The following is a 25,173-nucleotide window of genomic DNA, read 5'->3' as shown; positions in this document are numbered from 1 at the left end:
CTGTTTTTTTTTTTCCTTCTTCCCAGAAAAACAAACAAACAAACAACAACAGAGCATGTGATACACTAATTCTCTTGATGGGAAAATAGAGACTGTACTAGGATTGCCTAGGTACCAGGCATTTTGATAAGCCACCTACCAGGTTAAGACATTCTTTTATTGTAACCATGGTAATACTGCTGGCGTAAATGGGAAAGAGTGATTTGCACAGCCAGTAGGGATCGGGCACCTTAATGCATTAACTGCAACTGTTAGGAAATGTTTGGAAATAAATGTGTAAAATAGGTATAAAAGGTTCTTTTAGATTGTTTAGTGTTTTACTTCGGGCGATATTTCTTAACAGCAGGCTGCCCTGTTTGTAGGACTAAGTGAATGTTGTTGCAAGCACTGGAATAGACAAAAAATTGCTGGTAGAATTTGCTCTGCTGCTTTGCTTTTCGTGCTTTGATGGGAAACAACTGTTTCAATTTTAGCAATAAAAGTATGGTAGCCCTATGCCTGTGTATCTGCTGGTGTAAACTTGAGACCTGGAGCAGTAATTGAAGAAAATCTGAAAACAGACAAACCTAGCAAAATTGGAAAGTTTTAATTAAGCTCTACAAAAATTGTCAGTGAGCTGACCAAGGCATTGATACATTTTAACCCTGATCTCCTTGTTCCCCTATTGTTTTTGCGTATGTCTTCCCTCCACATTTCCTGTCCCTCTCACATTTGCTTTTCTCATGCCCCTCAGTCATGTGTGCTCCTCACACCTCTAATTTGCAGCTGCACTGCTCCACAAATAATGGGTTTGTTTTCTTCAAAGAGGCAACGATCTGATGATATACCGTCTTCAGCATCAGTGCTGACTTAATTAATTTCTACCCCTATGTCAACAGAAGTGGTCGCAGGACTGCAGTGTGAATCAGATCAGAAAAGAGTTCCTCTTTAAAAGAAAATCCTCAGCACCTTTTCTCATCTGCTCCCCTTTTTCCAGCCAGGCTCACATTGTAGCCCCACATGCATACACATTTGTAAGCGTAATTAAAGGAACATCTCAGTGAATTTTACAGAGGGTGGAACTGAGTACTGATTATTTCTGACTTTGCAGGCAGATGAGGGAAAATGTAAACTTATAAAATTGGTATTCACCCTCCATGCCAAAAGGCAATTTGTATGAGGAGAAAGAAGGGATCCCTTAATGACCTATCTGTACATTTGTATGTTACGCTTATTTTGCTTTGGCTTACTAGCAGCATCATGTGACATATTATTGTTTCACGATAAGATATTGTTCTGATTCATTGCACCTTATTTTAGTGGACTAAATTCCCACTGGCACACATAGTCCAAATCATTGCTCCAGGCTGTGGCCCAGTTATTGTCATCTTTTCTTTATTCTCTCCATTTTTATTGTCTTTCTCTAGAATTTTTTGTTCTGGCCTCTCATTTCCCTGTTTTTTTTCTTATCCCTTCTTGCTCATTTTTCATGGTGAATGCCAGTTCTCAATGGTTCACTAATTTGCCAGACAGCACTGTGCTTTCTGGAGCGTACTTGTGTCCCCCAGGCTGTCATCTGTTGGATTCTGCATAAAGTAGTTGCTGAATTAGCACATGTATTCACTTCTGAACCAAATCAGGGTATTTCTGTAAGCTGAGGAAGAACTGAACTTTTGTACAGAATTAAAGGAGCTATGGCTTTTAAAACAATTGTGGCAATGGGAACACACTTGCAGATTTGGGGCTATGCAGCTTTTTCTGTCACTGTAGCTCTTCCTTTCTCTCTTATCACCCTAATGTTATATGGAGTCCATATCCTAGGCAGTCAGGATAAATATCCAAGCCAAGGAAGTTCAAAGAATATCCTTGCAAATAATGAGAAGTTGCTCAGGGCTCCAGCATTTCTGCTTCCTTTCATTCTTCACCTCTGAGAACAGCAGAATTTAACCTAAAAGTTATCCGAAACATATAGCTGGAAAAAGAATGTTTTGCTTTTGATAACCTAAAATATGCAAGGCTGCTTTGAGGATGGTTCTGTCCCTCATAATTCTGCAGTCACTCACAATTTAGGGCACAGTTATCTGTTGAAAGTAGATTAGAAAAGTACTACAAAGATCTGCTGATTCTTTCAAATTCTCTTGGTTTCTTGTGTTTGCTAAGGTAGGAAACAAGGAGCACTGAGAGCAGAATAGTAACTAAAATCAACAGAGACAGAAAAGATATATAAATAAATGCAGAATCAGAAGAGAATGGAATTGAATCATTTATAAGTGAAGGTCAGCAAATAGCAGGCCTAGTTATTGCATTTGATTGTTATAAGTGTTGCAGAAGTTGATTTTGCTGCTTCTTGAAAGCTGTTAAGAAATGTAGTTATTTTTCCAAACTTTGCTGGTTTGGGACTGCAGACTACAGGAGGAAAGCCATGGTAGGCAAAAGTTTTCACATCTGAATAGGAAAGATACATGACCCAGTGTATTTTCACTGCCAGGAAATAAAACAAAAACATTCCTGCCTGTTTAGTGTATGTTCAGTCAAGGGTAGAAAGTCAACTGCTTAGCTGGAGCCTGACATAGATTTCCAATAACTTGCTTTTGCTCAAGCACAAACATATGACAGCACTTGAGGAAAACCACAGAGCAAATCTTTTATGATCTGAACATAATCTTTTTAGATTTCTGTGAGAAAACAGTATTTATTTATTTTGTCGTCGTCTCTCACCTTGCAATTAAGTCAAGAGCTGACACAGATTGCTGGATCATTTGTGCTGGAAACGGAACATAACAAGATGATGTCTTCTCAGGCACTGTGGATATAAAAAACCAAAATGTTACATTTTTAGTAGTAACAATAGCAAAACCAATAGACAGAATTCATGTACAGCTATGTCTATTTCTGCATAATAGGTAGTCACTGTTTCACTGTGTATCTGTAAACTACAATCTAATTTATGTTAAAAATGAAGGCAGTTTCAGTGTACTATGTGGGATAATGGTACCTATGCTAGTAGTAGATTGATCTGTGTGTTTCCACCACCTGCAGTGTTTTGGGTTTTACTGACCCTTAGAGGAATGGGCTTGGCTTTAACACATATCAGTGAGGGTGGATGGGCAACTCTAAGGTCTTCCTCCCATGCCCACATCACAGCTATTTTACATCAACTGGAGAGCTCCCTGACATTGTGTGAGGCACTCTTGCATGACACCTATCCTACAAGGCCTGTAGCATGCCTGGGATGGCACTCTGAGTGCTTTCCTTAAGTTATCTGTCCATACGCATGCTGTGATTTCACCATGCACTCTGTTGTGAGTAGTTCCGCCTAGCAGCACCTGTCAGTATCAGCTTCAGTCTTACTGAGACAAACTGTGATGAATTCCACTCAAATGGCAGGGGAATCATAAAGAAAGCAGAAGTCCAGAGGGAGCACCTTGCTCTCCTGCTTGAGGGCGTTGTTGCTGCTTTGCACATTGAGAGATTGTATAGACAGCAGTTGGCCTTCAGCAGTGTCTCCACTAAGACTGACTTTAGAACAGCTCATACGCGTGTCTACTTCAGACATTAACTGGCTGCCAGCAGGACACTAATTTCTTGATGGAACAGATCAAGTTCACAGCTCTGGGGTAGTAGCTCTCAGGAAGCAGCATGCATATTCTGCCCCACAGGAGAAAGCAAGCCAGGAGCTGAGGGTGACAGTAAGGTAGGCAGGGCAGTGAGCTTCCCAGGGGCACAATCCTGCAGCACGTCAGCAGGCACCATGCTGGTGATGGGTCAGCCAAAATTCAAGACTACTAAACAGATTTGCAGTGATGAAGCAAGGGCATGGTCAAACTTTTGAAGTCAAATTCATTGACAATGAAGTCAAATCATTGCTTCAGGATTATCAAGGCACATGACCAACCACAGGCATAGCTCAGGCTGGAGGATGAAGAACAAAGTTTCAATGCAGCTCATATGCAAAGTGCAGGAGAACTCCATGCAGTTTCCCACAGCTCCTTCTCACACAGCACTTTTCTCAGCAGCCTGATCCAGGACTACAGCTGCACCTTATCAGAGGTGTACTGGAGCACAGGCAGCCAAACCCTGATGAGGGGAGGAAGAAGCTGCAGAGCCTCTGGGTGCATGCAGAGCCCTGACAGCAGCATGCTTATTTCCAGATTTCCATCCAGTCCAGAAGGTATCACTCTCTTAAAAGTAATCTTGTTAGAGACGAGGCACAGCTGTTGAGGGCTGGGATGTTTACTGCAGCCCGATGAAAGTCTGTGAAGCCATATGCTGTTTGATCCTCTGCTCCCTGGCTATTTATCAATTCAATGTCCAGAGGACCAGTAGGTTGAGCTGTGCCAGCATCACTGACAAACACAAGCCCTTCTGCTGGCCCTCTAAGGGGGCTTGCCAGTGTCATAATTATGTGAGATTGCATTCTGCTGTACTCAGTGATCCATTGTACTCTTGTAATCATTGCAGTGGTTTGTCTGTGCTAACGTTCAGATCACAATTGTCCACGTTTTGACAAGCAGCCACGCATAGACTTAGGGATAGCATAATTATGTCATATATAAATGGCCTTATCCTGACAACCACAGTACCTAGATAATTGTCTTTTGAAACCAGTGAAGCCGCATTTCAGACTGACATACTGCTGGCATGGACTATACCCTTAAAATCAACATAACCTGCATGTATTTAGTGATTTGCAGGAGAAAGTACGGATTGTGTTCAAACCGAAAAGGTTCGGAATCAAGCAGATAGATGACAAAATAAATTAGAGCAGCCTGACAAAAATGCTAGCTGTGGCCTTAGTGGAATTTCTCTCTCCTTGTAACACCACCTTAGCTACACAGCCTGCCACTACAGGTTCTGTTGTTATTCCCAAGATTTCATAATTCTTAACAATTTCCATGTTTCAAGATGTGCCTACTGTTCATCTTTTTCCACCTCCTTTCCAAATCTCAAACCTTCTTCTTCCTGATTAAAAATTCATTACTTCTGTAATTTTCTCTTATTCTCTCCACTCTGTGAAAAGTTAACTCCTCCTCCAGTTGCAGAACACAGCACCTTGATTGTCCTGAGATACACTGGTCAGGGTTGGCTCCTCACTCCCAGTAACTACCTCCCATTTGCTACCTACATTTTAGGGAAGTTAATGACAGAAGTATAAGCATAAAGACTGAGTGCTGACTACCATTCTCTTTCAGACAAAAAACAAGAAAACCTTCACAAGCAGTCCCGCATATTTTGGTTGAAGTGCAGCAACAATATGTGCAGTAAAGCTGATCCTTCTGACTGCAGCCAAATCAGATTAGACTCTGTCCCATCACAGGACACTGGGAGACAGTCATGTTTGTTTACCAGGGTCATCTAGAATGCCTCTAAAGTCAAATACACTTGCAAGCTCCTTTAAGCTATGGCCCATGGCAGTTTTTTCAGAGAAAGGGAAAGAATAATAATAAAGAGGCTCATTAAAACAATTGAGAAACAGCTCTGTAACCCCAGCACAATCCTAGAGATACAGTGACATAAAGTGAATGCTGTTTACCTTCAGGACCCAGATCCTGGGTCCAGGACCCAGGGCTATTGGTTTAGCCCAGGGTGGGGATTTTCTCTTCTTGTGTAAAGGAATCTGTTATCTTCAGATAGTGTAATGTAGAAAGCATATTGAGGAAATAAAAACTGAGATGAAAACAGTATTCTTGTCTTCGTGGGAGCCTCCCACTGAAAGTGGTATTCAGAGTCTCCAACACACTGTTGGTTTCAGCACCATCAGGTTGAGGTGCATAATGACAAACTCAGTGTTACTGCTTCCAGTTCTTGCCTATTTTTGGAGGTACAGTCATTATCTTCAACTTCCCAGTTCTGTGAACCCACTGTTGAACTGGAACACAGGACTGGAGCTGGCAGGAGGTGGAAGCAGGATGAATCAAACCACAGAAGGGAACCTGTAGGGTTGATGCAAAAACTGGCCACCTAGGTTTTGCTGCCTTGCCTTTTGTGCTAGTTCTGTCTGTTCTCTGCCTCACCACTGCCCTAAAGGAGGTCCTCAAGCAGACTAAAATTTCTCGTAGCATTATAGAAATAACCTCTATGCCATAGATTAAATTGTCCCAGCAGTCAGGACGTACAGGATTTTAGGCACATCTTCACATTCCTGTCATTATTTGGTACTGCAAAAGAGGGGTTGACTCATTTATCACCGAATCACATGTTCCACACGTTGTGGATTTTGGGAAGAAATCACAGGATCTAGTTTTTTTGTTTTTGTTTTTGTTTTTCTTAAAATAAACAGAAGGTAGTTGATATCTAATTCAATTTCCCTTCTTAGCCTTTTATATTTCTAATAAGTAAGGCAGATAAATACAGGATATTCAAGCAAAATGATAGTCACGCAGCATTAAGTGTTAATACTTTAAACTGTGTTGGTTAATAATCTGAATGTAATATAAAAAAAAAACCCAAATTGTACTGCATAATTAAACACAGTTTAGAGGCAAAGAAAGCACAGATGAGGGGTCACTATTACTTTGGTCTTACACTACATTATTGGACATTGTTTCATACTTTGCAGTTATATTAGATGTCATCTTCTCCATTTACTCCCTCTACCTTTTTAAATAGCCATGTCATACCTTGAACATATATCCCATCTAAAACGTAAATTTGATACTCTAAATCTTAATGAAACAATTGTATTAAGATCTTATTAAAATATTAAAAAAATCATGTATAGCACTTGGAAGTTATAAAGTACTTGATATATTTTACTTATTTGACGACGATAAATGCAGGTAACTCACCAGTTTTCCTCAAAATCTGAAACCCCTTGTAAAAGATGTATCAGAATAAGCTGTCATATATCACACCCTGTTTTTGGATGATTCAGAATTCTTTTACTATTAAGCCTGTCTCTGCTTAAAACACTGAGATACACATCGTCAGAGATAAATCACAGATAGATGAATATGTTGCTCATCCAATCTATTCCCACATTAATACGACGGCAGAACTGTCTCATTCTTGAGGCCTGGAGCACATTCCCCCTCTAGGAGTTTGGCTGGGTCAGCCAAGGAGTTTACAAGTCCAAAGTCAGCTTTATGGTCAGAGCTGTTGCAAAGAATCTAGAAGCAAGGCCCTGTCCCTCCTTTCCCCTTGGGTAGATTTTTAAGTTGGAGCTATACTGCCAGCCTCTGCCTGGGCTACATCACAGCTGTGCTGCAGCAAGGTCTGTATTTGGGCCTGGACCTCCACTGTCTGGACCTGGACCCAGACTCATCAGCTTGGCTTCTTGGAACAAGCTTGGACCTGCATAGTGGCCATGCTGGGTGCTCACTGAGCTGTGTTTGACCCTGGCTCCCATCTCTGCCTCAGGTCCTGATCTGAACTTATTACTCCACATTCTGGCTCCTCATGGTGAGGTTACTGCTCCTGCCTGTCTTGCTATTGCTCTCCACTCTTGGTTTGCCTTCCCCTGAGACGCAACCAGCCCTTTCTGCTCCATGATACCTTTCTGTTTCATTCTGAGAAGATATGGTTGAGGCATTTCTTAGAATTTAATATAGGTGATTTACACACAAAGCATTCTTAAATAGGACTGTCAACTACTCATGCATGTGGGTGCATATGTGCAAGCCATCACAATAACTGAAAATTACCCTTTTTTCCTCTGCTACTGACATTTTTTCAAAGGTACTATAAAAAGTTATTTTCTATAACAAATTCTGAAGTTTCATGTGTAAGTTTAACAATGTTAGTTATTCCTCACAGACTTTGTCTTTTAACCTCACACTTTTCTATAGCTAACACTTTGAAACAGATGCTTGGAAAGAGAAATTGGAATGAGCTTTTCAACTTCACTGAAGTAATATCAAACCAGATTATGGTTTGGACACAAGAAGAACAGTGAGAGAAAGCTACACAGACACAGAGGCCCTTACAGGTGTGCTGGAGTCTAGGTTCAGTCCCTGTACAGCTTCAAGTACATTGAAGCTCATTACCTTCAGCAAACTCATTTATTCTAAAGGTGATGGATACAGAGATCTGCTTTAAGAATGCTTTATCAAGAACAGTTGGTGCAGAGGGTCTTATCCCTCCAATTTGCAGGTTTTTGACTGCCTGGCAGGCATTGTATCACCTTGTGTTTTACAGTGGACCTAATTATTTACCTCACATTGCAACACAGCTGTCAGTAGCTAGAAACAGCAAAGATCAGGTAGTGCCCTCTGCTCATAAAGAGAAACATGAACTAATGGGAACTTATGTACAAAAACTATGTGTGTGTGTATATATATATCTCAGCTTGCATATGACTTTGTTAGAACAGATGCCTGCAGACCTTTACAAAAGACAGCACTGGTTACTACATTTACTTTATAGATGATGTTTTGTGCCATGACATAACCATATGCTGGCTTAAATAGTCAGTATAATTGCTTGGTGATTTTTATGAAGATTTAAGCAAGCAAAAGTTTTCATGCCTTAAGCTAACATGCAGTAATGCATAAAGTCTGTAATTCTCACTGTGCTGGAATGATAGAATCACAGAACCATAGAATATGAGTTGAGAAGGCCTGAGTTGAAAGGGACCCATTAAAGACTGTTGAGTCCAACTCCTGGCTTCACACAGGACCACTCAGATTTCAAACTCTATGTCTCAGAGCACTGTCCAAACACTTCTTGAATTCCATCAAGCTTGGTGTTGTGACCACTGCCCTGGGGAGCCAGTTCCACTGCCCAGCCACCCTCTGTGTAAGAATCTTTACCTAATTCCCAATCTGACCCTCCCCTGACGCAGCTCCATGCTGTTGCCTTGAGTTCTGTCACTGTCACCAGAAAGTAGAGATCAGTGCTGCCCAATTGCTTCCCTCTTGCTCCCCTTGCGAGGAGTTGTAGTTGCCGAGATTTTCCCTCAGTTTCCTCTTCTCTGGGCTGAACAAACCAAGGGACCTCAGCAGTTCCTCATAATCTTGTCCTCCAGCCCTCTCACCATTTTCATAGCTGGCCTTTGGACACCCTCTAATAGTTTTATGTCCTTTTTATATTTGTAGTACCCAGAGTGCTCAAGGTGATGCTGCACCAGTGCATCATTGCACTGGTGCACAGAATAAACCTAGTATGCATTTGAGTCCTGCACATGGATCATTTATGAAAATGTGAAAGAGAACTGTCACTAAAACGGAACCCTAAAGAACCCCACTAGTGACTGGCTGCCAGCCTGATATAACCCCATTTAATATAAACCTCTGAACCTGGCCTGTCAGCCAATTGCTCACCCACCACATTATGTTTTTGTCTAGCTGTATGGTGGACATTTTATCCAGAAAGGTACTGTGAGAAACAGTATTGAAAGCTAGGTCATGCTCTATCCTTTACTAATTGGCACCTCTTTTTGAGCTACAACATTTACAGTCTTTTCTTGATCATGTAACGTGCAGCAAGGTCAGATTCTAAATGAAAGGTTTTTTTATTTCCATTTATTTTGCATAAGTGAATGAACTGGCACTACAATTCAAACTATCTGCTGGTGCTTTTCCATGTCAGCAGCTTCTATTATTCAGTGTGCAACACTGCTGAAATGAAGGGTGTGACCCAGCCACTAATACTTCAGAGTAAATCTCTCGCATTAGTATACTAGTTTAATAACTTTGGTACAGGTGTATTTTTTTAGCTCTTATTAGTTCTTCTTGGCATTACCCTTTACAAAGCTCATTTCATCTGGAGTCTTGCCATGATAGGGGACTGTACAACCTTTAAAAAAAACCCAGAAGCCATACGGTTATTCAATCCACAAACAATATGGCTGGTTGGGTTGGCTCAATTTACAGAAAACTATGCAGGTGGCTCTGGCAATTGCTATGTACAACATACTTTCATCAAAAATGTGTCATTGCAGTTTCCTAATTAACATCTTTTTTTTTTTTTTTTTTTTTAAATGATGAGCACGTGGATTAATATTTCTGTGAGCGTGATGCTTGCTGCTTTGAGATATTGCTGGAAGAGACAGCATGTGTCAATCTACCTTAAGTAAAGATTGATTATTTGAGGGCTAGAGTATATTCTTCCTGTCAGTGCTCCAGAGCAGAAAATCTTCAAGAGTTATTACATGTACAGTGTAATAAATTGCTCAGATCATCCGAACAACATAGGTTTTATTTCCTTCTTCTGTGTCAAACCTGTTGCAATTGATTAAAAAAAAAAAAAAAAAAAGTGTAATTTCTTGAAAAACAGCAAAGCAGCAGCCATGAGGGACACCATATGCATTGGTGACAAAACTTTTGTCCAAGAGTGTGTATCAGTATGATATGAAACAAAATTCAGTGTAGCATGAATGAAAGAGAGAGGTGTTGTTCAGTACAGTAGAAGTCACAGCTTGTCAGAAGTAAAACTTCTGAGTGATTTTTATTAAGTACAGCAAAGCCAGGCTTTCAGGTGGATAAAAAAATAAATAACAAGCTTTGACTTGGAGATGAAAATTAAAACATCCCAAGGATGAGAGTGACCCATGAAGTGTATCAGAGCTGGTAGTGAGGTTTTGAAATCTCCATATGGTACCAGAGAACTAACATTTGGCACTGCCTGGCTACAGAGTTTCCTTGATACCACCAACTAATGTTAACCTTCAGTGTTTTTCAGAAGGTAGCTGCACTCACCTGCAGGCAGAAACCTTGAGCACCAAGGCTAAGGTTGGCCCTTTCTTAACTCATGAACTGCTCGTGTTGAAATTTTGGTTATTTCTTTGAATGCTAGAGCACACAGGAATGGAGAAAACAGTGGTCACTTGTTGTCAGTTACTGACTTAACCCAGATACTTGCAACTGAGATAACTGGATACCTTTAGCAGCAGTAATGTATCACAGAATTGTAGGGATCGGACCTCTAGAGTTCACCAAATCCAAACCATTTGCTGAAGCAGGTTCCCTAGGATAGGTTGCACAGGTAGGCATCCAGATGCGTTATTAATATCTTCAGAGAAGGAGACTCCACAGCCTCTGGGTAGCCTGTTCCAGTGCTCTGACACTCTTGACCAGGGAGAAACATTCTTTTTAACACACTCCAGGATATCATTGTCCTTCTTGGCCACAAGGACACACTGCTGACTCATGGTCAACCTGTTGCCCACCAGGACCCCCAGGTCCTTCTCCACAGAGCTTCTCTCCAGCAGGTCATTCCCTAACCTGTACTGATGCATGCAGTCATGTTGCATTAAATATACATATATATATATATTTCTGTTAAGAAGACAGATCATAAGTCTCCACGTTCATTTCAGAATGTGGCATTTTTGAGCAAAGCATTAAAAGAGATATGAACACAGAAACAGCCTTTTATGCCATCACTCCAAGAGCTTCTCATCCCCAGCACCCAGCCTGAGGACCTGGAGGGAGCACTTTTACCACATAACATAATTAGCAATGCTATAACTTTTACTTATATATAGTTATACTGTTCTCTTCGCAGTTTTATTCTTCCTTCTAGAGAAGAAGCATGCTGTGGGCCAACACTATCGTTTCTCGGTTGAAATCCCTATCAGGGCTGCGTGGAGATGCCTCACTCCGCCTGGCTGCCCTGACCGAGAGGCCCCAAGCCTGGGATAAACCGAGGCAGCAGGCATGCAGCGCAGCACCTCGGCCCGGCAGAGCCCTTGGCGCCTTCTCTTCTGCCCTCAGTCCTTCCCTTCTCCGCCATGGCGGCGGCGGCTTCCAGGCAGGCGGGCTCCCTCCTCCACGTCGAGACCGCACAGGGGGAGGGAACGGGGCTGGCGCCGGTCGCGGGCATTGTTCGTCTCTGAGTGCGCCGCCTCCGCCCCTTCCCTGCGCCGGAGAAGTAGCCGGGCCGGGTGCCCGGAGAGGGCAGAGGGGTAGGGGAGGCTACCGGGCCCGCTTCTCTCCTCCTAGCACCGGGCTCCCCGCGGCGCCTGGCCCCGTGCTCAGCGGGTGAGCGGTGGCGGGACGCGCCATGGCCGACAGGGCGAGGGCGGCGCTGTCGGAGTCGGGTTGGTAAGTAGTGCGGCTGGGCCGGCCGGGCCTCCCCGTCCTGATAGGCCTTGGCAGGCCCGGCGCCATGCCGCGGGACTGGGGCGCTTCTCCTGCGGGTGGCGGGCTGCCCTAGTTGCGGCCGAGACCGTTGGTCTGCGTGGGGAGCTCAGGACGGAGATGCGGGGCTGTGAGGGGTGGCTCTCGTCTCTTTTGTTTGGTTCGTGACTCGCTTCTCGGAGTTCCCAGTTCTCTTCGGTGTGAAGCACTCAGGGTGACGTTCCTCCTCCTTGAAGGCAGGAGCCAAACCCCTCTGCGACTGGGCTTGGCTCTCCTTCCCCACTGCCTAAGGTTTGTCAGGGAGTCCATTTGTTCTCAGGGTGTTGGGGGAGGGCCTTTGGTGACCCCGCAGAGTGGGACTCCCACGGGCAGAGCGCCAGCCAGCTCCTCACAGCCCTCCTGTCCGGGTTAAGTATGCGCCTGGGCCGGGCCCACGGTGGCTGGGCCTCATGTGGCCTAGGCCGGGCCCAGCTGTGGTGTGAGCACAGCTATGCCTTACTGCGGGTTGTAGGGCTCAGGACCTACTGGGATACTTTTCCATGGGCTGTGTTTTGCTGAGATCTGTGTTGGGTTGTTGTCAACGGGATCCCAGCAGAAATGCCAGGAGGGCTGGAGCTTTCTGGTAACTTTATTACTTTTATTTGTTGTATACTGTTGGAACCCTTTTGGGAGAGAAGGTAAGCTTGAGCAAGTGGAGTTAAATTAGGTTGAACACACGCTTGAGGCTTGAATCCAGATATTCAGTTAGTCCTAAGTTGGGCATTTTATCTGTTTTGGAGTTGTGCTCTCCAAATGCTCAGTGCAATCTCTGCATCTTATTTGCTAGCCTGGAGGTGTTGTGGCACTGTTGACTGGAAGCCGATTTATTTCTTCATTTATTTTATTGATCGATGTGATTCACTTGCTAGTTACCGCTTTGTCTCCCTAACTACTTGCAAGTCTTTAACAAAATAGAAGCTTATTGTTGACTGCCAATGTACAAAACAGCTCACTTTGGCTACAATTGAGAAAAACGTTTTAAAGAGAAACATTGTTATTTCCAATGGCGTTTTCCAGATATTTTTACTGGGGTGTTAAACTTAGTGGTTTTTCTGAATTGTGTTTTCATTTATGGCTAACACAGAAGGCAGTAAAACAGGCATCGAGTGGTTTGGGTAGTTTCTACAGGATTGCTTACTGGTATTACTAACCAGACAGAGGAAATTTATTGTCTTCAGGCCTTCCTGGGAGAGTGTCTCATGTTTCAAAAGTGCTGTTGTAGAGTATACAGTCCTGTGATTCCTTGCAATTGGTGAGTTGAAAGAATCAGAACTGTGCTAATTTTCATAATGTTAGGTTTTCTTAAACGGAGTTGTTGGCTGTAATTTGACACACCTCTTCTGATTGAGCTCCCTAAAAGAGAAAGTTTTCATAAGAGTAACTTTATGGTTTCTTTTCTTACTTTCTACTATATATCCAAAGTTTTATCACACGGCTTTCAGTTATTAGGTGTTCTACTACATTGTCAGTTGAAAGAGTGCGAGTGGTGAACTGCTTGTAGGTTTGGCAGCCCAAATATGAGATGCCTCTGAAACCCTCAGTGTTTGCCTGTATCCCCTGAGGGATATTCAGTTAAACGGCAATAAACATTTGTTATTCTTGCAGTGCTGCCAGGTGTGAGCCAAAGACAGACTGAAATATGATCTGGCAAGCAGTGGGCTGATTATGGGGCACTCTGGAGTTATGCCTTGACCTAGTTGCAATGAGAAGGGGGGTATGAAGGAAGCGGAAATGAATGCATGTATTACTGAGAAACACGAGGTGTAGTGGAAAAAAAAAAAAGCTTCAGAAATATTCATCTAAGTTTATGTACTTTTAAAAAATAACCTAGGTGTCCATGTGCTCAAATGTTCTGCTGCTCTTACACTTAAGATGCATCTATCCTTATATTATTAGTAGATCTTAAAGTTGTTTAACAGAAGTAGGACTGAGCCTTCAGTTGATACTTAGTTGATTTGTGGTGTGTTTCTGACTAAACTACACTGGTGGATAATCAGTTCTGTACCAAACTGGTTGCCACTGTTGTAATCACTTCATGTCACAGTGCTACATTTTCTAGCACAGAAACAGAGCTGAGCTTACAGGGTGAATTCTGTACTCATTTGTTGAAGCACCATTCTGTGTTTCAAACAATTTAGGAAGCTATTGTTCTTCCAGAGCTGCAAGCCTTCTGGTTTGTATTCCAACTGGATTTTACCACAACTTTCTTAGATCTGTAAAGGTAAGAGTTGGTGACACAGACACAAATTTGTCTTTGTTTCCACAATTAGTTTTTATTATTTTACCTTCAAATATGAGGGAAAGTTGTTTTTCAAATGAAGTAGAAACATAACGTAGTTAAAATGGTAAAATATCTATGTATTTTTCAAATAGCTGTTGTTAAAGAGTCATCCATTGTAAAATGTCCTGCAAATTTGTACTGTTTGCCTTTATATTAAGTATGTTTGTTAAGCTTCTGAAAAATGAAGTTCCATACATAGTTAATGTAGCAATGGTACCTAAAGTAGGTCATCCTGCTTTAATAATAATAATAATAATAATAAAATTCTGATGATGGTTAAAGAGCCCTGTAGTGTGTGTGCAGAGTTGCTTTCCTGAAGAGAGCGCCTAAAAAAAATGTGTACTTCTAAAGAGAGCTGCAAGAACATTTCCGTGTGCACTGCCTTGGATACTGCATCTGAGAATATGGTACTGGCTCCACCTTTACTTTGCAATGGAAAATATAGTCTGTCTTGGAACACAAGTTCTGTGTTAACTCTTTTTAATTACCAGATATGCAGAGAGGATTGCCCTGTTGTTCTGCTATGGTTCTATTCATGAACTTTGGAACAAATTTTCCAATGTTCTCAGTAAAATATAGGCCTCAATGGAAACCACTAATTGAATCTGGTTTTGTTAGAAGCCATGAAGTCAAAAAGAACTGCAGATTTGAACCCTCCCTGTGTAAACCATGAATCACAGAATATTTCTCTGGCTTGCAACAATGTTTTTCATTTGCTTTTGAAAGTCACACCTAGGTGGCTTTTCACAAGAGAAAAAGACAGCCCATAACTTTTTCCGTGTCCTAGATAGTTGGAGAAGTTCAGAATTTATTATGTTGAAATGCCTATATGCTTTTGAAAATAATATGTTGTGTCTTGCAGTAGATTTAGCCTCTGGTCCCACTGACCTAATTTCTTGTGACTGATCTCCAATTGTGGGAAAGCAAGACATGCCAACTGGATAGCTAGAGTTTCTTAGTATAGCACAATGTACACATGAGTTCCTTGTCAGACAGTACACATTATTTTTATCACAGTGTACAGTGCCATGAAAAGTAGTAAGTGTGCAGCAAAAAGTACAGTCTTATAAAACTTTATATACTTTCAAAATTATTTAAACAATATTCTGACTGGGTAAAAGGTGGCCCCTAGGCAAAGGGATAACCATGGTTCATAGGAGAATCATAGAATCTCTTGGGTTGGAAATGACCTTAAAGATCAAGTTTCAACCCCCCTGCTATGTGCAGGGTCGCCAACCACTAGACCAGGCTGCCCACATCCAGCCTGGCCTTGAATGCCTCCAGGGATGCGGGCATCCACAACCTCCTTGGGCAACCTGTTCCAGTGTGTCACCACCCTCTGGGTGAAAAACTTCCCCCTAATATCTAACCTAAACCTCCCCTGTCTCAGTTTAAAACCATTCCCCCTTGTCCACTATCCACCCTCATAAACAGCCATTCCCCTTCCTGTTTATACGCTCCCTTCAAGTACTGGAAGGCCACAATGAGGTCTGCCCGGAGCCTTCTCTTCTCCAAAGGTGCATCTCTGTTTGGGTAACTTGACACTCCTGTAGTGGTGTATGCACTTTTTGAATTTTGGTTGGTACTATGAAAGCTTGAAGTGCCAGTATACAGTGAATTGCTGCATCATGCATTTTTGATACTTTTGTTTTTATTGTTCATGTGTATTCCTTTCTGGCTGGTGTGATCAGTTTAAGTCTTGCTTGATCAGGAACAGTGGGTAGATTAAAAACAGAACTTTTTGTTGTTTTCACTCCGGAGGAGCAGAGAAGGTCCAGTGTTGTACAAAGTGTTCTGCTAGAGGTAATGAGCCCAAGAAAATTCTAAAGAAACTGCTAAGTGGTTAAAAAAAATAATAAAAAAGAAAGAAAGAAAAACAAGGTATGTGACTAATTAATTGTTAAAGGAAGCTGTTAGGAATTGTTCACAAAGAATAATGTAATTATTAGTTCATTAAGTATGTCAGTGGTGTATCTGAATTTTTAACAGTTTACGTTAGTGTAATCACCCCAGCACAGCAAAGGTTTTGTAGGTAGTGAGAAAGTGAATGAGAGGTGTGGAAGATTCTCAGTGCTGGGAAGATGGAGATCTTTAGTCTGGAAAGCAGAATAATAAAGGGAGAGGTGATAGAGGTCTGTAAATAATCTGCAGAGCATACAGAAATGATGAATAGAAAGCAAGACAGCTATTTTTCTTAATACAAGAATTAGGCCACCCAGTGAATTAAACCTGCTCTGTGATGAAAACTAAAGTAGCTTCTCAAACAATGTGTAATTAAATTGTGGATCTGAAGTGGAACATTATATTTTGCAGCAGAAAAATATAAGTAGGCTAAAATATTCATTAGACTAAATCAGTTAGGAGCTTTGAGGTAGGGTTTAACTGCCAGCTCTAAGATGGCTGGATGCTGGGACTGGTTTGTAAAGCAGCACATATTGAGAGGTGCTTCATTTATTGCCTGAATAATCTACTTCTGGCCACGCTTGAAGAAAGGGGACTGCTTTAGACCTAGACTGGTTAAGTGTAAGCACTATTTCTGTTCTTATTTTTACACTGTACATAAGTAATTTTCATGCTGTAGATTTCTTGGTTGGAAGAGGGGAAGAAGGAGTAGGAATTTTGAGACAAATGAACATGACTTTCAGAAGCAGGATGGAGAGAAAATAAAGCAAGCATGACAGTCCTGTTTGTACCTCATCTCAGATGTGATTTCTGCTGTCTTTGCAACTCAGCCTCCAGGTTTTCGTTAGTTGCTGCCAGAGAGTTTCCTTTCACCTTCTTATGCCGGGTATCAAATCAATTTATACATTTTGGGGGGGAACATAGCCTTTATCTGCTGGTTTCTGTGACTAATCTGAGAAGAGGCTGAGGCACCAGTAGATGTCCTTGATTTATAGAATTGTTGCAGTTTAGGAGTTATTGCTGCTGTCAACCCTTTACTCGATAAACGAAGAAAGAAAAAAAAAAAAAAAACCAAACCTTTTCAGTGGCCTTGCTTTTCTTGGTATAATGTTTCCCAGGTTGATTCTCTGCCATAAATGTTTTGTAGGAACATGTAGGTTTTCCATGGATTGTATCCTTTTTCAAGTCCTTGGACGTTTCGGGTATACTTAATATTGTCTCACAAGGTGTTTACATAGTCTTGTAGCGTCTGTAAATGGCTTTCCCATCATTCTGAGATGCAAATACTTTATTAGGCCAATGCCACTTACTGTATTTGGCTCAGTGAAGTAGTAGTTTCCTTCTTTCTGCCTCTTTTTGTTCTCTTGAACCTGCTATTAAGGAGGGCATGTTATCTCTGAGAAAATGTCTGAAGTTTTAAAATGTTTTTTAATTAGTTTGTCTATTGATGAACTAATTTTATCAGTACTTAGAGTAAATGGGTGGAAGTTGTTACACAGCGACTGCTGTGGGCTAACTTATTTCGTCCTTCCCACAAATCTGACTTCTAAGTATAAGTGGAATATGCAAAGAGATAATTTTGAGAGGGGTTTGACAGAAAGGCTGGGCAGGATGGAATACCAGCGTGCTTAATTATTGTTGTCAACAAACCCAAACACACTTCCTCATGTAAGAATCAATTAATGGAAGCATGTTTAGGATGTCAGCATTTTCACGATGGTCAGTATCTCTTGCAATTCAGGCATAAGTAAAGGTAGGAGTGTTTTAAAATTACATGTTGCTAGAGAGTTAAGTTATTAGTCAGAAAGCCCACACTTTCGAGAGAGTGGAAATTGGATTAATCTGGACTAAGCGTTGGGTATAAATGAGCTAGGTCTTGGGAGAAAGCCTTTTGCAAAGAATTTGCCTTCTGAGATCACGTTCTTCCAAATGGAAGGATTCTGATTCTGTATCATGATTTTGAGACTCTTGAGACTGATGGTTTTGCTCTATCCAGCTTCTGTGTGCTCACATGTGCCAGGTGCAGGCCCCCTGAGCAGCTAGCTGCTGGGGTAGCTGGCAGTTTTGGGATGAGATGTTCTCATTCACGTTAGTAATAAACGGATGTTCAGTAGGTTTTCAGGTTTGCATGTTTTTCTTAATTGTCACTCCTGGGTAAAATATAGCTTAATATAACAATATGTGTAGGAGTACATGCAGATGTGAAGCTCTTCTGAAACTTAATTTAGCAGAATTATGCTCAGAAACATTGGCTTTTAAATATCCTATGCAATTAATTGATATTTTGCGGACTGCTTAATCTGCAATAGTTGTAAAAATACAATAAAAACAAATTTTAGGCTAATTCATCAATTTTTTCATTTTGTTCATATTTTCAAGAGTGGCACTTTTTTTTTTTTCTTCTTTTGAGCAAAAGGAAGATATTTAATTCCAAGAAAGCTAATTTTATACAGCTGATGGAGAGAAGGAATGTCTGTATGGGGGGGACTAACAGTATGCAAGCATTTCTGATGACATTTAGTGTAATGCTTAATTATGTTGACACAATTTAGGAAGACTGGGCAGCTGTAGGACTAACATAGAACCCTTGATGGAGTGGCTTTGCACTCTTTTTTTTTTAGCGGAGGGAGGGGGAAGATTCTGGCTTAAATGGTCTTTGTAACTCAAGAAAGTAGTTGAAGCATGTTGTGCAGTCTTGCATTGGGATCATGTTGAGCATTTCACTTTGAGAAACGTAGCTTATGTATTAGAAATGGGAGTAATGGCATTAACTGACAGTGTGGGAAGACTTATTCCAAGTTAGGAAGCTGACTGCTGAACCTGCATCTTTGACATCGGGCACTGTCTGGGGATCAAGATCAGCTTTTTCTTTCCTGTTGTTTGCCTCGCACAGTGCTCTGGGATACTTAGTATCTTCTTGTGTAGTGACATGTCTGGAGAAAAAGCTGTTGAGGAAAGCCAGAAGAGGAAAAGCTATGTCTGTTCAGACAGTTTCAAGATATTCTCAGTGCAGTGGCAGCTGAGTGTTTGGCATGCACCCATCCGTATGTGCTGTTTAATGCTTCGGGGTAGCTGCCAACATTTTCCTGAGGAAATATGAGTGCAAAACAGTACTTGCAGCTGTCTCTCAACAAAAAAAAAAAAAAAAAAGGAAAAAAAAAAAAGGAAAATAATGGATTTCACTAGATGGAGAAAGACAGTGCTCTTTACACTGTGTCTTTTGTAGTCAAATTGCTGTGGCTTGTTACAAGTTACGGAGTGTCAGATCTTCTTAAGGAGCAGAGCATCCAAGATTTCTTGTCCAGCACATTCTGATTGCAGAGGCTGTTCCTCGCATCCACCGTACAGCAGGACTGCCACTTGTAAAAGATTATCTTATCTCACTGAGGTTTGGAGTTAGTGAGCTTATCTGGGGCATGTCTCTGAATGTTACTTGGCAAAATCTCTAGATTTAATCTGAAGATTTAGTCTTGACATTTTTGCATCACTTCTATTACTTCCAGGTAACTGTGTATGTACTTATTGCTAAGACTCTCCTCAATTAAGTAGTTGTATTGATTCATGTTAATATTTTTAGAACCTGTAGAAGTTTCACTTTGTTATATTATTTTACTGTTATAAAATTCAATTTGTAGTTATCTCAATTTTTAAACCATTTAATGGATGTAAATCAGGATATGTCTTTAAAACACTGACTAGAAATATGTACTGTCTAAGGACCCCCAGAGGCCTTAACAATGTTATTTTCCACATTGTATGAAAATAGAAAATCACTTATTTAACTCTGATGGCAGTATGCTGCATGGGGAATTCAGCAGCTATATTATCTTCTTATGTATTACTGCTTCATAGGAAAATAGAAATTGAAACACCATTTATTATAGATGGATGTTTATACTTTTTTCTTTTGGTTGATGCTAAAATAATTGCTGTTGGAGTCATTGTACAGTGGCCATGAGGAAGGCTTTCAAGGCATCAGGATAGTGTTAAGTTTACTGGCAGGTTCCAAGAACATTCCTTTCTATTTGTTACATTGTGATTCTGTACCTAGGCTTGTTTTAAAAACAAGGCAGAGGTGTTAAACTCTTAAATACTTTTTAGAACGGTAATACTAATGAATTGTGTCATTTTTCAGCTTCTTAAAACACTTTCTGTTTTATAGATGAAAGTACTTGAAATTGCATAGGTTTTCCTTTAGCTGTTATTCGGAGGAGAGAGAGGAAAAAGTCATTGAAGGAAGTGAAGGTGGGTGGTTTCCGAGGGTCTGGTTCTGGCTTTGTGCAGAATACTGATTTCTGAATGAGGCATATTTTGTGTTGAAGTGATGAGCTGCTGAGAGGATGCTTATGTAAAAAATATGATCCATCAAACTACTGCTCCTTGAAAACAGAATGTATAATGAACACAGCCATGATTCTTGGTTTCAAAAACTTGTTCAGTGGTTTGGATTTTAATTCAGATGTAATGTACGTATCATATACATATAGAAAATCTGTGTAATGCATCATTTCTGGTAGACTTGAGATTTGCATTTCAGCTAGTCTAAGAAACAGCTTGAAACTCTGCCTTGAGACAAGCACTTCTCAAATTCCTTTCTTTCACATAAGTGCTATCTACAGTGTTTTTCCTATTTTTTGGTACAAATTTTTTTTTATAACTATGTAAATTAGAATAAATGAAGGAAGTAGACATATCAGAGTATGTACTTAGTATTTTACATGATATTCAAAAGCTAATACAGTTTGCGCTTGTTTAATAGTTAAGTGTTCTTGAATGAGGAACATATGATTTCAAGGCAGTTGTGTCATTAAATAAAGTTAGCTATGTAAAATCTTTTTTTTAAAAAATGGCTCGTGAAGTCTCTTGCTGTCAAATTGGCTCTTAAGACATTTGTTGAATATTCTTCAGGATTTACTGTTGAAGGTTTAAATAAACTGGAGAAAATCCCTGTGGGATGAGGAGATGAGAACTTGGAGTGGTTTTTGTGCTTGAGGTGCATAAGTTTTGTTAATCCATCAAGTTTTCAATTTTTGATCAGACATTTATTACAGAAATATGACTGTGAAGAGGAAAGGGACCTGGGGATGTTGGTTGATGTTCGACTGAACATGAACTGACAGTGTGCCCAGGTGGCCAAGAGGGCCAATGCCATCCTGGCCTGCATTAGAAATAGTGTGGTCAGCAGGCGCAGGGTGGTAATCAACCCCTTGTACTCAGCATTGGTGAGGCCGCACTTTGAATATTGTGTTCAGTTTTGGGCCCCTCACTACAGGAAGGACATCGAGGCCCTGGCATGTGTCCAGAGAAGGGCAACAAAACTGGTGAGGGGTCTGGAGCAGAAGTCTTATGAGAAGCGGCTGAGGGAGCTGTGATTGTTTAGTCTGGAGAAGAGGAGGCTCAGGGGAAACCTCATTGCACTCTACAACTTCCTGAAGGGAGGTTGTGATGAGGAGGGGTTTGGCCTCTTCTCCCAGGCAACGAACAGGATTGAGGAAGTGGCCACAAGTTGTACCAGAAGAGGTTTAGATTAGACATAAGGAAAAACTTTTCTCTCAGAGAGTGGTCAGGTGCTGGAATGGGCTTCCCAGAGAGGTGGTGCAGTTGCTGTCCCTGGCGGTGTTCATACCTCATAGCTCCTCATCCTGACACCTCTTGGTTTAGTGTCTTGTGGTAGCAGTGGTAATGGGAGGACAGTTGGACTAGATGATCTTGTAGGTCTTTTCCAACCTTGTGACTCTATGATTCTATTAAATTCATAGCTGAGCCTTATTATGATTTTGGATTCTTCCAAGGGAAAAAAAAAAATCTATTGCATACTTTCTGAGGTGGAATAAAGATTTCCTTGGAATATGCTGATAGGTTTTACTACCATGTCACTTCCCCCAAGTTTGGCAATGGGAGGAGAAAGGAAGAAGAAAGTTCTCCTTCTTTCTATTTTCTGTCTTTTCTATTTTCTTAGGTTACATTTTGATTCTTAACCTGACTTGCTGTATGGTGAAAGCATAAATAAATGGAAAAATAGTAATTCATCTAGAATAGTAATTGCTGGTGTGTCCCACCTGTGAGCAACTTTGTTGTTCTCCTGTTATGTATCTGCTGGCTGGCAGGTTAGATGTATTTCTTCAGTGTTTCAATGTGAAATATAAATCCAGCTAAAATACTAAATTGGGACTATTAACTCAAGCCAAATAGTTTAAGATCTTGAATACTCGTTTTTTACCTGTTATTTCTAAGGATGTTTGAATTGTACAAAAGTGAGCACCATTTCTTTTCTTCCTTGTTTTTAAGAGTGGCAGTGACATGCAATGCAGTTTTCTTGTGTGAAAACTGGTCTTTTAATAATTAACTTTGAAAAAGTGTTTGCTCTAGTGAAAAATTGCTCCTATAGCTACAAACTTTTTAATTATAAAAATTGGTACTGGTGAGGAAAAATATGCATCTATATATTTGTTCAAACTGAAATTGTGAGTATTTTGTTTCTGCTGTAATTTAGCTGAATTTTTACAGACCTGTATTTGTAAGTCAGTGGTTAAATTAGACTGCTCCATGGCTTATGCAGCTGATAAACTGCAACATGGGAATAGTTTTTTGGAAATCCTTTAATGGATGTAATAGTGTTCTTTCAGTTCTAGAGTTAATTGTCTACAGCTACAGAGGTTCATATTTGTTCTTTCGGTCATTGCTAGTAAGGCTGCAGTTAGTAATCTAATGGCACTGTTCAAGCTCTTCAAATAGTTGATTGGAAACAATCTTTGTTTTTGTGTGTGTTCTTTTACAGAGCTCAGGTATATATGTCTATATGTATCTTGAGTGATTTTTCATGAATGTACTATACATTTAGTTTTGAAAGTCTGTAGAAATGCCTACTTTTAGCATAAAATAGAATAGAAAGAAACCTGTCACTGCTGCGTGGTTAAAAATGTACCTGCATGCAAGAACACTTGATATCTTGAGTTCAAATTATGTAGTTACTTGTAGTAGATTAATATTTTAAGCATTAATGACCACAGAAGTAGAAAAAAATGCTTTCTACTTTACAATTTCAGTTATAACACGTGCTTCTTAAGAGTAGTCACCATTCACACTTTTCTTTGCAGCAGATAATATCTTTTTTTTGTGTGTGTGTGTGTGTGTGTGTGTGTGTGTGTGTGAGTATCAGTTTTGGTGTTTAGCAGGGAAGGATGTGATCAGGGTGTCCTTGAAAGTTAGAGGTTTGGTTAGTGCATTAAAACCAGTTTTGTAAGAACAGTACCCACTAACTACAGCAGCTATTCTTGAGGACTTTGGGTTGGTGATAAAATTCTGTTCTGAATATTTCAAATAGAACTGAAGGCTTTTGCTTAGCAACTTGCCTTGTGAGTAAGCAGGCACTGGGGACGTTAAGCTTCTATTATTTCTGAAATTAATATGAAGTGTCTTGATACAGAATTAGTCCAGGTCTTTGACAATGATATGGAAGACATACTTTAATAACAAAATACCAATTAATAATGTTTCCAAGTTTCATTTTTTAGTTTTATGGTTCAGTGCTGTTTTTGTGTGGTAATAAAGTGAGATTTTTAAGCTTGAATTGAGGAATGTTAATTGTTTCCTTCATGAGTACAGTTGATAAGCTAAATTAGGTGATTAAAAATGATTATATTTGAACTCCTAAAAATATAGCCTTTTGTTACTCATGTACATGAATATTATAAGTTACTTATTCCAGTCTCAGTAAACAAACTGTTAAGTGTCATTACTGGGGAAAAATACACAAGATGTTGCTTGGAGAAGGTATTTTGGGGAGTTACTTATTAATAAAGATGCCAAGTTTTACTTTCTTTTGAGATACTCAAATTATTAAAAAACAAACGAACAAAAAAACCTGAAAGAAACCTAATACAGTTAAACAACTTGGAAGCTTGTAAGAAGCTTCTGGGTAGGTCCCATCTGGTACTCAAGGCAGACTAACTCCCAAGCTGGATCAGCTTGCTGAAGGCCTCCATTCAAGCTTTTGATATTAGCACGGTGGTCCGCTCCTTTGCTTAGCCAATCCGTGGGAACATTTTTTTTTTTTTCTCTCTTACAGCCAGTGGGAATTTCACTTGTTTCTGTATGTCTCTTGCATTTTGTCATTTCGTTCTATGTGTTGTCTCTTTAAACCATTTTCAGGTAGTGGGAAGGAAAAAGAAGATTTTCCTTTGGCCTGTTCTTCTCCAGACTGTACAAACCCATCAAACTCTCAGCTTCTCCTCCTATGACTTGTGATCCAGGCGCCCTGTACTGTCTTCAGGTTGTGGGTCTTCTCTCATGGTGGAGAATCCTGAAACTAGGAGCAAAATTTTAAAGTGCCTTTGTGCTGGGAGGAGGGGGAACTATAGCATCTCTTGGTTTGCTGGCTATTGTCTTACTAATGCACCCAAGTATGTAGTTAGTCTTTTATCCATTTATGGAAACACTGATTTGTGTTTGAATTGTTGAATGCACATCTTTTTTCTTGGTTAGTTTCTAAGCAGTGTCATCTTAGTTAATGATTTTGCACTTTCCTTTGCTGTGTTCATCCAACTTTTTTGTCCCAGTGTTCTATCTCTGATCGTGTCCAATAAGTGATGCCTGTGTAGAAGCCTGAGAGTATGACAGATACACAGAGATAATTCCTCTGTTTTCCCAGCTTTTAACTACTGGGAATTGAGGAATTTCCTTGTAGGAACATTTCCTTTATCTTAAATAAATGTTGATGTATTTCTTCTGCGTGAGTCTGTGCACTTGTTTTTTGAACCCATGTAAAATTTTAATAGCCACAGAATATTTAATAATAACTTCATCTGTTGCATTAACAACTCTATTCCTAAGTTTGCTGAATTTCCCACTTGCTAATTTTGAGACAGTGTGAATAACCAATCCCTTTAATGTTGCTGGTAACCGTACAGTTATGCTAAACCCCTTTTCCAGTCTTTTTCACAGTGAGGAATC

At 40.4% G+C, this 25,173-nt stretch overlaps 1 protein-coding gene across 4 annotated transcripts in view; it reads left to right on the top strand.

Moving 5' to 3' along the window:
• The first annotated feature begins 11,768 nt into the window (after positions 1 to 11,768).
• The window catches only part of TDRD3 (tudor domain containing 3), a 104,379-nt gene continuing 90,974 nt past the window's right edge, over positions 11,769 to 25,173 (top strand). For 2 of the 4 annotated variants that reach the window (NM_001030822.2, XM_046941378.1), the window contains exon 1: positions 11,769 to 11,963. In NM_001030822.2, the coding sequence (NP_001025993.2) occupies positions 11,923 to 11,963 (41 nt within the window). In that variant the 5' untranslated portion in view covers positions 11,769 to 11,922. Of the gene's footprint in view, positions 11,964 to 11,997; positions 12,291 to 13,239; positions 13,291 to 25,173 lie in introns of those variants that run through there. The other 2 variants (NM_001397209.1, XM_046941377.1) reach the window with 2 other exon arrangements.

Source organism: Gallus gallus, chromosome 1, assembly GCF_016699485.2.
Source record: "Gallus gallus isolate bGalGal1 chromosome 1, bGalGal1.mat.broiler.GRCg7b, whole genome shotgun sequence".
In the NCBI taxonomy this organism is placed as follows: Eukaryota; Metazoa; Chordata; class Aves; order Galliformes; family Phasianidae; genus Gallus; species Gallus gallus.
The sequence above is the reverse complement of the archived record's forward strand: the minus strand, read 5'-3'. Positions and strand labels throughout refer to the sequence as shown.